Source organism: Pseudophryne corroboree, chromosome 1 (assembly GCF_028390025.1).
Source record: "Pseudophryne corroboree isolate aPseCor3 chromosome 1, aPseCor3.hap2, whole genome shotgun sequence".
NCBI lineage: Eukaryota > Metazoa > Chordata > Amphibia > Anura > Myobatrachidae > Pseudophryne > Pseudophryne corroboree.
Window position 1 is genome coordinate 1,128,964,077 of NC_086444.1, and position 13,828 is coordinate 1,128,977,904.

The 13,828-nt window shown below is 42.2% G+C and overlaps 2 protein-coding genes across 5 annotated transcripts in view; one reads left to right on the forward strand and one right to left on the reverse strand.

The window, feature by feature from the left end:
- NSG1 (neuronal vesicle trafficking associated 1) overlaps positions 1 to 6,573 on the forward strand; it is a 164,040-nt gene extending 157,467 nt beyond the window's left edge. For all 3 annotated transcript variants that reach the window (XM_063923338.1, XM_063923327.1, XM_063923318.1), the window contains exon 5: positions 1,980 to 6,573. In XM_063923338.1, coding sequence (XP_063779408.1) covers positions 1,980 to 2,180 — 201 coding nt within the window. In that variant the 3' untranslated portion in view covers positions 2,181 to 6,573. The remainder of the gene's footprint in view (positions 1 to 1,979) is intronic.
- A 3,437-nt stretch (positions 6,574 to 10,010) lies between these two features.
- STX18 (syntaxin 18) overlaps positions 10,011 to 13,828 on the reverse strand; it is a 308,804-nt gene continuing 304,986 nt past the window's right edge. For both annotated transcript variants that reach the window (XM_063923349.1, XM_063923359.1), the window contains exon 11: positions 10,011 to 10,430. In XM_063923349.1, coding sequence (XP_063779419.1) covers positions 10,335 to 10,430 — 96 coding nt within the window. In that variant the 3' untranslated portion in view covers positions 10,011 to 10,334. The remainder of the gene's footprint in view (positions 10,431 to 13,828) is intronic.

Here is a 13,828-nt window from a genome sequence, read left to right on the forward strand (position 1 = left end):
AGTGCCAGATATGCCCCATATTGCCAGATATGCCCCCACAGTGCTCACCGTGCTGTGTGGAGAGCGCAGCGCGTGCTTCTCCTGCCTGCCGTCCAGCCCCTCAGTCTGATCTCCGGCGGTGACGGCAGCGTGTATAGCTCAAATCATGCGCCGGTTCGCGAGCTCTGATTGGCTAACGAACCGGCGCCTGATTTGAGCTATACACTCCGCCGTCACTGCCGGAGACCAGACTGAGGGGCAGGACGGCAGGCAGGAGAGGCGCGGCTTCGGGTGGCTGGGCAGCGGATCGCGATCGACTGGTCGCATGTCCGCGATCGACCAGTCGATCGCGATCGACTGTTTGGCCACCCCTGTCTTATACCATTAATATGCATTTTTAAATTGGTGATCATAAGAGGAAGTGCAGCTGTGTGGTGCTGGGTATGGGTCATAGGGTCAACATGCATTAGGTAGACAGTGACTTGGTGGACACCTGAAACAGATCGACAATGTCATTAGGTCGACACAAGTTTTTTTTACTTTTTTTGTCGTTTTAATCTGAAAGTGACGAGGAACCCTAATATGTAAAGGGGGGGGGTACTCACGGAGAGATCCATGCTTAAAATCTCCCGTCCTCCCCTGCATCGTTCAGCACACCTCTCTCCCGTGTATAGGGCCCTTAAGAACTAACAGGAGGTCTCTGTATAACTGAGAAAAGACGACACGTGCAGTCAGGCTGGAGCCCACCAATCCATTATGTGCACATGAGGGAGAGACACCTCTAGCAGAGACTGCAAAGCATCAGGCAGCAGCCCCAGCCGCTGCCAAGTAGCATATTAATTAGTGCATATATTTTAAGTGTGCTGTCTGAACACTCTGTTCTAATTAGACTTATTTTAAAATGCAAAGTTAACTGTGTGTAAAGTACATAATACTGTGTAATTCCTGTTTTATAACATGGTTTCAAAAAAGTAAGGTGAGAATTTTTTTTTATAAGACATGATTAATTAATGAGGTTTTTGTTTTATTACACTGTTGTAATATAATTATAATACAATATAAGAATATTTTTACCATACCACATCATGTGTCATTTCTGAAGTGTTTTATTATCCTACCTTGTGGAGCTTTTAAAAATCCCTATTTTGCCCCACTATCTGCTCACCCCATATTTTGTGGGAGTTAGAGATGTAATAATATAACCAACAGCTAAGACACAAGGGACACAAGTGTCAGATAACTCACAGCAAGGACATAACACAATATGGAAAGCGGTTACAATACAGACGCCAGAATCCCAACTACGGTGCCTTCAAATCAGCAAACCACATACAAATAGCAAATACTTTTTAAGGTTGAAAGTCATCAAAATCTCTGTGGAGGGAAAACAAATATGGCTGCCAGGCTCACAGATTCACAGCAGGCTATATAATGTCATGGTGATGACAAAAGGAGGAGAAAAAGAGGGATGATGTCAACATGTAGACAGAACGTTGAAGGGCAAACCCAAGCCTCTCTGTCCACTGCCATTTGACTGTGGTTGTCATGGTAGTCCATGCAACGTCAAAATTATCAAAATCTATAGCTCCAGCACATTCCATGGTGCTTGTAAACACTAGTAAAATGAGACTGCGTAATAACAGACAGAGAGGTAAGAGGGTTGCTGACAAGTAAAAATGTAAAAATCAACTAGGATAAAACAATAAATAAGATTCTTTGTACAGCCTGCCACAGTGATTTATCCGGGAAAATAAATATAAAATCATACATTTTCATGGGATTGTTAATTGAAAGATACTACACTGTATAAAACTTTAAAATATAGTCAATGGAAATAACTTAAAAGTAAAAATAAAAAAGTGGAATAAATAAAATAATGAACAATGTGTCATGAAGCCAATTCACAAATCATTTTTGCTCCCAGCTGAAAAAGGTTAAAGTTCTTTAAGCATCTAATTGTGCAACTCAAGTCCGATTCATTTCCTCTTATCTGTTCACAGAACAATCGATGTATTCCCGCAGCTCTGGAAAACTACTACACTGAACAAGATACCAGCGCCCAGGGGAAGTTTTACACAGTGATAAATCACTACAACCTTGCCAAGCAAACCATCACACGCTCTGTGTCTCCGTGGATGACGGTTCTGTCAGAAGAGAAACTGTCCGAGCAGGAGACGGAGGCCTCCCAGAAGTCGGCTTAAGAGAACCAGGCACATTTTTTTTTCTCAGTCAATGTAACGTGAACTCAAAAAGAACTTTAAAAAAAAAAAAAAAAGAAAAAAAAAAATCATTGCTCTGCCTCTCAGGCTGTCGAGTAGTTACTATTCATTTAGAAATGACTTGTATTTATGTTTGAAAAACAAAAGCAACGCTTCTGTTTAATGGTATTGCTGCGCATACATCGATGTACAGATCATTAATGAACACCAAACAGCTGGCAAATGAATAACTTCATAGTAAGAAAGCTTGCTAATTATTATTATTATTTTTTTTTTGTTTTAAACAATTTTAATTAATGTGGATGATTCATTTAGTGCCAGGTTGTCCTCTGATGAAATATCAATTCATAGGGTACAGTTATTTGCAGCAAAATTAAGAAAACCGATAGAACACTTCTGTACTTTTTATCCAGTTCACGGCTATAGATTAGAAAAATGGAAAAACCCACAAAACACCATGGGTAAAATGTAAACGCCTACGAGGAGAGCAGGCTGTGCAGGACTTTGTGCGAGTGTGCCTGGATTTTTAAAGCGGTGATCATTTGCGCGGCAAAACCAGGTTGGTTTTGCCGCCTAAAGGATTGTTGCTTTAAAAATCCAGCCAGTCTTGCACGAAGTCCCGCGCAGCCGGCTCTTCTCGCAGGCGTTTACATTTTACCCATGTAATTAACTAAATTTATAAACAAAATCTTACTATAATCATGCTGTGTCCATATGACAATGATGCATAATCCCGTTCGTTTGCTCAAAGTGGTACCGATACAAACCTCCCCTTCCACGAACATGTATTTTTGTGAACAAATGAGTATTTTATACATCATATATTTTATACGTTTATGATAATACAAGTGCATAGCTAAGATTGTTTTTAATAACCATTATATCTTAGCAGATAAAAGATGTAACAAAGTTAATGTGCCCCTTACCACTACAACCGCAGTTTATTGATCTAAGTCAGTGACTTGGGGTGTGAGACATAGTATGGATCTTATCAGAAGTACAGTATGTACAGAGGGTTTTGTGGGGGTAGACCTGCTTTGACATCATTCAATACAAATTTTCACTTTAGCAAATTACAGATGAACGCCATTTTGTCATGCAGTGGACGAATTGACGTAAGCCAGTCCGTGTAAACCGAAGATGGGATGGAAATCAAAAAAGAAATACAAATCTTTGAAATGTAAAACAATGGATATTTGGGTATTTTCTTTTACATATTTTAGTTCAGTGAAGTAGCAAAAAAAAAAAAAAAAAAAAAAGGAACGTACATACGTGAGTGGTGGTTGTGAGTGTAGATAAAAAGCTGTGTTGCTGGTTATGGTTTCAGTAAATGGTATAAATGATCACAAACAATTTTGAGATTCACTGTTTTACTATTGACTTCATTTTGTGCATGGGCACATAGTACGGGAAGTAGACCATGAGTAAATTCAGTCTCTCCTGGAGAATGGCAAGGGGAGGGGAGGATGGGGGGGAGGGGGTGTAGCGGGTCTGGAAAAACACTGGAGCAACCAATCGATTTTAATTAAACAGTGAAGAACCAATTTTAAGGAGGTCTTTATTTGTATAATCTGTCTTCTGATTAAACTTAATTATACTTCTAGGAGATACACCATCTAGTGGTTACGGTTACTTTTGAATTGATTTGTGTGTTTATTCATGCAATGTGTAGCTGCGGTGATCGGATTTGTGGGCTGAATCCTAAGTCCTATTCATTGTAAAGGTTATTGCATTTAAAGAACATCCATTATTTGGGCTGAATTTACGAGAATGTACCAATTAACTCATTAAGAACCAGTACCTCATGAATATTAGTCAGGGCATTTGTTCCTAGAATGTTGATACTGGTTTAGCCAACAAAATGGTCTATGTCACAGGTTCTCAAAGTCAGTCCTCAGAACCCCAAACAGTTCATATTTTCCAGATCTCCACAAAATCACAAGTGGAATAATTAGCTTTACCTGTGGATCTTTAAAAAGGGTGGTATTCAGTTTGCCGGCCGTTGGGAGCCCGGCCGCCGGCATATCATGCTACACCCCTTTAAAAAGTGTCAGTGAGTAATGACTACACCTGTGCACCTGCTGGGTAACCTGGAAAACGTGAACTGCTGGGGTCCTGAGGACCGAGTTTCAGAACTTATGGTCTATATAGCAAAGAACATCCGAACAAAGTGTAAGACACAGTTTTAAAATACATCCATGGTTAAGTAATGGCATAATGCAATGTTGTGATATGAATCACACTTTAATTCCCAAAATTGATGAGTCCCGTCTATAATATAAATGTAGAGCTTTGCTGCATACTATCCCCCTAACCATAAAGGGATAATCCACCTTCCAAACGCCTTAAATGGTCTGTAAATGCCCTCCTTCAATTTTTTTGTAAAAATGCCTTGCCTCATCTTCCTAGCTTCCTCCTGTGTTTTGTAGCCATGTATTTCCATCATCGGAAAGATTAATCTCACCCTGCACATAGCTATTTTCTGTGTATTCAATACAGTGGTGTCCCCAAGAGCAACTTTCTATTGTATTTTATGGCAACACAACCACCTTGCTAATAATGAAATCAGAGAGGAAAGTTATAGGAGGACAGGGCAAGCCAATAGAGGTACATTTATTTGGCGGCAATGGGTGCAAGGTGCATTTCTCCAGCATCGCACAGCGCCACCAACGCTGCATATTATCCTGTGCACCCCACAGAGCTGCACAGAAGAATCAGCAATGTCAGGCTACCATAACAGGCAGATGCGGGAACTGCACTGCCCACAATCAGTGGAAATAATGTTTTAAACTCATTTCCTGTTGTAGACTGTGAAAATATATTGTTTTAAAAGTCTACAGAAAAAAATACATATAGAAAGAATGGACATTTGGTGAAAACACGGAATGTTCAGGATTATGTACAAAAGGGTAACGACTTGCACTATCTCCTAGACATCATTAACAATGAACATAGTCACGTTCCCCACTTTGTGATCCTGAAACCTCACACACACACACGAAGCTCAGTTAATACATATGAAATTAAAATCGGAGCAGTTATCTCTTAAACCGTTGAATCAGTCGAGGGAACATTTACGGTTATTCACCGGCAATCAGAATGCAACCGGTTATGTACTATAAAGGAAGCATACACATACAGTAGGGTGCTCCATCATCTCACTTTATACAATTGTACAGGTCATTCTGATGTAACACCCTCATAGCACACACAGGAGTTAGGGGACACTGTACCCTAACTTACTTATTAAAATCGGCTTCAGGTCCTCCTTTCTGAATAACAAATTATACACATTTCACAGGCGCGCTCTACAAACGGTACAGTATATGTGTGATATCACCTAGCAGTATGGCCAATTGGGATACTGATCATGAGAATCTATGGCAGATATTTCCTTTCACTGTGAAGCAGTATGTCACTTCAGTGTAAATATATGGAGAAGGGGGGGGGGGGGATTTAATAAAATAACCCATGCTAATACAATTTAATCCATTAATGAGGTCACTAGCTTATAATAAATTTATAAAATGCTTTCTTCTGCATTCACTTACTCCGTACATTGGCTGTGTCCACCGACACAAGATCATATAGCAGTCCCTTATGGAGCTACTCCGTCTGTATCTCACGTCTAGCAGAAACACAAGGGTCCTGTCTAGCACATCTTCTAGGCAACTGCTACTCAACCCCCCCCCCCAGGTTCCTAGTGTCAATAATGTGCTGTTTCATCCAGAAGCAAAAGGCCGCTGGAATTTAGCACTGCACAGTCTCCTCTGCCTTGTTGAAAACGCAGCTACATTCACACATTTGTCAGTGCCGCCTGTGCAGGTTGAAACCTGTGTTTGCTGGAGTGAGACTGAGCAATGCATCACCCCAGCGTTACTTTTAAAGGGGGAATATTAGAAAGGTGGGGGTGGCAGGAATATATTCTTCCCTGTTATTAGCTAGGGGGAATGAATATTACACGTTTATTTGTTTGAGGCCTTCTTTAAATATAATGTGACAATAGTAATCTGGTAGAATAAAAGATCACATATTTATGCAACACACATTCATGTAACGGAAATAGAAATAAAATCACTTTCTGCATTTGTGTGCAGGACGAGCACTCACCTTGCTTAGAAGATCTGGGTAGAAACTCACCTACTCTGTCTCACGTGGTTACGCTGTAGTCTACCATTTACAAACACAAACATACTACCACCATCACTGATCATTTATATAGTCTGAACACAAATCTCACACTTTGTTGATGAAAAATAGTACTTTAGGGAATATAAATGTATGTTAGCTCATGCTGATTGAATGTCTAATTTTGTTAATTTGCCAGTGAACACTTTTGTTGTTCTTTATTATTAAATAAAACGTGAAAAATAAACCTGGGTGATCATTCTCTTTCATTTCCGTAGATTCAGGACCTGAACGTCTGGTACCTATTAGATCAGACTTGTCAAACATTAGCCAAGTATAATGACAAACCAACTTTACCTAAACTGTGGCGTATTGTGGATTTCTGTGCAACCTACTATGAACGGTTACTGTCAATGCTTTACAGCAGAGGCAAACAGGACAGAGCATTTTACTTTAAATGGGATTCACGCTTACTTTTGTTTTTTTTTACTTTTCCATTTTGCATATCCCAAACCTTTTGAAGTGTAGGAGTCCCTGGCACAGAACTATGGGGGTAATTCAGACCTGATCGCTGCTGTGGGAATTTGCAAGGCGCAAGATTATTGAACGGCTGCGCTTGCGTACGGATCAATGCGCAGGCGTGAGGCCAAACTGCAAAAGAAATCAGTGTCTTTTTTGATCGCTAGGCGAATGCAGGTTGATTGACAGGAAGCGGATGTTTGGGGGTGGTAACTGACCGTTTACTAGGAGTGTCAGGAAAAAAGCAGGCGTTCCCAAATGTTTTTAGGAAGGGTGTGTGATGTCAGCTCCGCTCCCGATCAGCCGGTGTCTTTCACACTGTAGGAGTAAGTCCTGGGCTATGCACAGACTGGAAAAAACATTAGATGGTGAGTGCTGAATGGATTTGCAGCTGACCGGCATTTGCAAAGCTTTCGCACGGCGTTCGCAGACTTGCACGGGACGTTATTTCACTCTGTCTGGGCGGCGACTATCCGATCGTAAAGCTCTGCAAATTTGCAGAGGAGCGATTAGGTCTGAATTAGGCCCAATGACCGTTTTTCTAGCTGGTAACGAGGGTACACTAGGTAAAAATTACTTTTTATATGGAACTATCCTTTAACAGTACGGAACCTGGCAGTAAACGTTCTGACGGTCAGAGATAAACAGCACACTCCAGTTTGGCTGGCATTGGCAAATAATTGTTAGGACACAATAATCTGTGCCAGACTAGAAACTGGTAATTTTTTTTTTTCTCACTATTTTTGCAAAAATAATCATGCAGATTAAATTAAGGCAAAAGAGACAGACTGTTGAAATTAATCTTGCAGTAAACAATCTATTGTGAATGAATGCACAAAAACACATTGTTAATACAAATTTAACTTTATTTCCATGATATCACATACTGAATCCAATAGAGCTTTATTTGCACATTATTACAGTTTAACGAAAAATAAAATGTAAACAGAACTGTTACGGTCCGAGTATAAAGAGTATCACAGTTTCGGATTAACGACATATTTTTTTTTTTTTTAATTGAAGATCAGAAAGCAAGTTCTGTACAGGCCCAGTCCCCATATCCAGGATTCAGATAGCCCAAATTGTGGAGTGCGACTGAGAAAGTGACACCTTTGCTGTCTGATGGTTCATATACAACATTATTACAAATATTGTATAAAATGACCTTCAGGCTGTGTATAGGGTATAAATTAAACAAATGCATAACATCTCCAAAGGAATGATGCGTCTTAATACATTGTGTCGAGTTGTGCAGAATGATGTTGGGTGATTTTTAACGGTTTCCTTCTGAAGAAACAGTTATCATACAACAACGCAGAAATGCATAAAGGGACCCCCATACCGCCCTGTGGCTTTTTGAGGTTGGAGGTGTAAGCACTGGAGGCTTTCAGTACGGACCACCCGCACTGCTGCAGAAACTAGGAGCCGCGTCCTCCCTTCCCGGACACCTACAAAGGACCACCGCTCCCACCAAAGAAGCATAACGTGTGCTCCGTACGGTTCACATATATAAGATGGTCCTGCATTCCTGCACAACTCGATACAATGTATTAAGACGCATCATTCCTCTGGAGAAACTATTGACTACCTATGAACTAGATGCTAAACCATATTGTGCTCCAATTATGTGGTAAATATACCTCTAAACACAGTGCGGCTGGATACAATTTTGGTGTAACGGACATACTTTTTATCAAGAGTATTATATGTATGTATAGTATATGCGCTCCCGCTATATCATTTAAATATCTATTTACATCTGTGGTATTTCAGAGTACCTTATGGGAGCAGCAATTCTAAATTGAGAGTGACCTAGATTTTTTATACATTGTTTAGAGCACCTGATATAATTATATTGCTATATAATTGGTTTTAAAATGCATATGTTTAGACTTGGGTCCCATCACAAAGATGATATCTCATTATGGTATGCAAATATTAAAAAATACCGAAAAATATAAAGGCCAAAATACTTCTGGCCCCAAGCATTTCAGACATGGGAGACCCAACCTGTAATTGCAATATTAAATATGCTGTTCTAATCCCTTTTATGCTCCAGTAATTAGCCTGAAAGGGCTGCCATAATGTAGTGGCGTATGTACTCTTCATCCAGTCCGTACCAATACCGAGCTTGGAATACAAGCCAGAACAGTGTGATCGGAAGCTGGTATACCAACAACTATACACTGAATGTACGTTAGGACATATGGGTTAAGTCCAAATTTCACCACACTTTCTGCACTCCTTGCTGGATTTCAGGTGACATGTAAAACAGTCGCTTGAAGGTGTCCGTCTAGCACAATGATCTACCCATGTACCCTAAACATTGTGGACGTTCTGATTTCATGTTACAATAGCTTTGTTGGCTTCCATTATTGCCAACAAGGAAAGATGACACACAACACGCAACAGCATGATAACAGATAATGACATAGGCCTTCAGGGTTCAGTGAGCAGCTCTGCTGGACAAACACAGGTCACCATTCTAAGGCTCCTTGGTGGGTAAGTTGTGACAGTAAGTGTCATGGTCTGCCCACATTGGACGCCAGCAGAAAAGTCTTCCACTTGAGTACAGCTGACACTTCACACCACAAGCAAATGAGGGCTGGGAAATTCACACCATCAGACAAATGAGGGATGGCTTACACCTCTGAAGGGGTCCAGATGTAACCTGCAGTAAAATATGGGGAAACTTTCTGCTGCAGTTTTTCTCTGCAAGACCCTTTGACAAAGGAATATTATTACCATGTCTCAAAGTCCAGAGAAAACTATGTAGAAGCGCTAAGGAACAGGTACGTTTCCTCCGTTACATAAACCCAAGCTTCTTACCTTTTAATATATTAAATCAATTTATAAATGTAAATCTCCTAAAAGAAAAGATGATCAATGTTCCATTGGTTTGGCCTCTGCATTTCTCATTATCCCTAATGCTTATACGTTTTCCCTTTAAAACAATTTTACAATACTAGAACATTATCACATACTGTAGTACCTGAATGTTGAATAAAAGGTATTTAAGAATGACAGTGTGTTGCTGAAAATGAGCAGTGTATTTCATGATGTTGCACCTGGACTTACCCAGTGTAAAATGTTCTAGCATGACAGTGGCTGATAGCCTGTAATAATAATTGTCAGATTGGTGGAATTCAAGAATAAAAACAAAAGTCATGGATCACCATATTTTAATACTATTTATAAAAACATTTTACTTTAGTCCTCACTACAATTAAACGTCGCTGTCTAAACTAGACACCGTTGACATGTCTGACCTTTCCCCAGATGATAGAAACAGATGAATATCTTTCAGTTAATCACGTTTCAGATGCCTATAGTGACCCTCATTATTGGAAATGACGTTAAATTAACATTGGAAATGACGTTAAATGTCCAAGCAAATGTTTCAACGTAATAAGTACAGGAGTGGCAATTACACAGGAGTCCAAGGTAGTGAAAATTATTAAATTAGGATTATAAGGCGTCATTAAATTATTAACTGTCATACCAGTCCAGGAACAGTAAAGAGAATGAGCACATTACTAGGAAGAAAAGTATCCACACTCGGAAGCCTGCGTTATTCTTGATGGCCTGCAAACAAAACATACATGCAGGATTGAGAAGTGTTTATATATAGATACAATCTCTCCACTTCTTTCCCTATATAAAACTATATTCTATATATACAGTATATTGGGGATAGGTATTTTCTTTTTACATTGTGTGTTTTTGTGGTCGCTATACTGTCCCCCAGATGTATTATCTGTACACAGCATTTTTCCATATCCTGGTGTACTGGGTTGAATTATAAATTGTTTGTGTTTTGATTTTTTTTTGTTTTTTTTTGCCTTTTAACAAATTTTATAATGCACCACGGCTTGATTGAGATGTGGTTGGAGTTGCTATTGCTGCTGCTTACATGGATGGCAATGCTGCAGGAGACATCCCACACCCTGCTTGCAGTAGTGATCCGAGCTGCATTGGATTATCTCGGACACCATCCACCACCACAGATCCAACAAAAATCCTGGCCTCATCACTTCCCCAACAACGGCGGCAACACGCCTCCTTTTTTTTGGAAATGGAGGTAGTTGCTTCCCCCTCCCCAACCCCGAAATGGCAGCAGACTGTCAATAACTGACAGTCTGCAGCCAATCTATGTCCAACGTTGCAGACTCGTACTGGACATGCACAGTACGGGTCCGGCGCAGGTGCAAAGAACCGAACATCGTTACTTTGCGTCATGTGCCACACCTCCAACCACATCTGAATAAGGCCCCAGTTGCCCACACACTGTGTAGGCAGCCATTTTTTTGGGGGTGGGCTAATATTAAAAAACTGAAGCATGTAAATCCTAAAGGAAATGGTGGCATCACTATAACCATACTATGACAGGTCTATGGTGAGTTCAGAGGGGGGCATTTGGATCTTGCGTGCCACATGAAGGAATATTTGGGAACTCACAAGTTGCAAATGAAAGGAATAATGGTGTGACAAAGAAAATGGCTGCCTCCACGGTGTGAGGGCAACAAGTGTACTGCAGTCATGGTCATGCCTCTTCTTGGACTATAGTAACAACCGCATCACAATAAAAATACTGAAGAGGAACTTGGCAACACAAAATGAAAACCTAAAAAACCAAGTAACAAATAAATATTTAACAAAAAAAAAAGAGGGGGGGGGTATTACGGTAAGGTTTGCATTATAAGGTTTTACCATAGAAACACTATGTGACTTCAGAAGTACTAGACGTCTCGCATCAGCTCAGACAGAGATGGAACATAGAGACGGTGAATTGAGAACCTGACAGTGATTGAGTTAGTTTATCGCGCCTGGGATCAGAATTCTATTGCTGTATAGTCACAGTTCTTATGGCTGGGACAGCTGTCAGGTTTACCGTCGACTCATCCATCAAAACGGCATCCTTTCTTTACAATTCTTTTAAAAGATTCAGAAGGAGCTTTCAGGAAACAAATTGGTATTTAAATCGGATGCATTATCTTCAATACTATTTTTATCTAACATGAAACATTATGTTTATAACCCAGTTTTTAAGCCTCTGCAGGTGAATGATCTGTCAGCTATCCAAGGCTGAACAGCTTTGGTATAAACCTAAGGGAGCATTGGAGAAGCAACTGTAATAACTGGACTGCCATTAAACATAGAACGGCAGACGTACAATGCATACCGAGATTAAATAGATTGGGTAGTATGGTCTCCATTGGGGGAAGACGTCAACGTCAATCAAATTATACAAATACAGACAGCAATGATGTTTCTGTATACATTATATAGAACCTTTAGTTTAGCAGGTATCAGTGTACAATGGATATAGCTAGCCACAAACAGGGGAGAGATGCGTGGGAGCCAGTGTAAGGGTGACGGGGAGAGAGACGTAGGAGTCAGTGTAAGGGGCGACAGGGGAGAGATGCGTGGGAGCCAGTGTAAGGGAGACGAAGGAGTTAGTGTAAGGGTGACTGGGGAGAAATGCGTGGGAGCCAGTGTAAGGGTGACTGGGGAGAGAGGTGTAGGAGCCAGTGTAAGGGTGACTGGGGAGAGAGGTGTAGGAGCCAGTGTAAGGGTGACTGGGGAGAGATATTTAGGAGCCAGTGTAAGGGTGACTGGGGAGAGAGGTGTAGGAGCCAGTGTAAGGGTGACTGGGGAGAGATATTTAGGAGCCAGTGTAAGGGTGACTGGGGAGAGATATTTAGGAGCCAGTGTAAGGGTGACTGGGGAGAGAGGTGTAGGAGCCAGTGTAAGGGTGACTGGGGAGAGAGGTGTAGGAGCCAGTGTAAAGGTGACTGGGGAGAGAGGTGTAGGAGCCAGTGTAAGGGTGACTGGGGAGAGAGGTGTAGGAGCCAGTGTAAGGGTGACTGGGGAGAGAGGTGTAGGAGCCAGTGTAAGGGTGACTGGGGAGAGAGGTGTAGGAGCCAGTGTAAGGGTGACTGGGGAGAGAGGTGTAGGAGCCAGTGTAAGGGTGACTGGGGAGAGATATTTAGGAGCCAGTGTAAGGGTGACTGGGGAGAGAGGTGTAGGAGCCAGTGTAAGGGTGACTGGGGAGAGAGGTGTAGGAGCCAGTGTAAGGGTGACTGGGGAGAGAGGTGTAGGAGCCAGTGTAAGGGTGACTGGGGAGAGAGGTGTAGGAGCCAGTGTAAGGGTGACTGGGGAGAGAGGTGTAGGAGCCAGTGTAAGGGTGACTGGGGAGAGAGGTGTAGGAGCCAGTGTAAGGGTGACTGGGGAGAGAGGTGTAGGAGCCAGTGTAAGGGTGACTGGGGAGAGAGGTGTAGGAGCCAGTGTAAGGGTGACTGGGGAGAGAGGTGTAGGAGCCAGTGTAAGGGTGACTGGGGAGAGAGGTGTAGGAGCCAGTGTAAGGGTGACTGGGGAGAGAGGTGTAGGAGCCAGTGTAAGGGTGACTGGGGAGAGAGGTGTAGGAGCCAGTGTAAGGGTGACTGGGGAGAGAGGTGTAGGAGCCAGTGTAAGGGTGACTGGGGAGAGAGGTGTAGGAGCCAGTGTAAGGGTGACTGGGGAGAGAGGTGTAGGAGCCAGTGTAAGGGTGACTGGGGAGAGAGGTGTAGGAGCCAGTGTAAGGGTGACTGGGGAGAGAGGTGTAGGAGCCAGTGTAAGGGTGACTGGGGAGAGAGGTGTAGGAGCCAGTGTAAGGGTGACTGGGGAGAGAGGTGTAGGAGCCAGTGTAAGGGTGACTGGGGAGAGAGGTGTAGGAGCCAGTGTAAGGGTGACTGGGGAGAGAGGTGTAGGAGCCAGTGTAAGGGTGACTGGGGAGAGAGGTGTAGGAGCCAGTGTAAGGGTGACTGGGGAGAGAGGTGTAGGAGCCAGTGTAAGGGTGACTGGGGAGAGAGGTGTAGGAGCCAGTGTAAGGGTGACTGGGGAGAGAGGTGTAGGAGCCAGTGTAAGGGTGACTGGGGAGAGAGGTGTAGGAGCCAGTGTAAGGGTGACTGGGGAGAGAGGTGTAGGAGCCAGTGTAAGGGTGA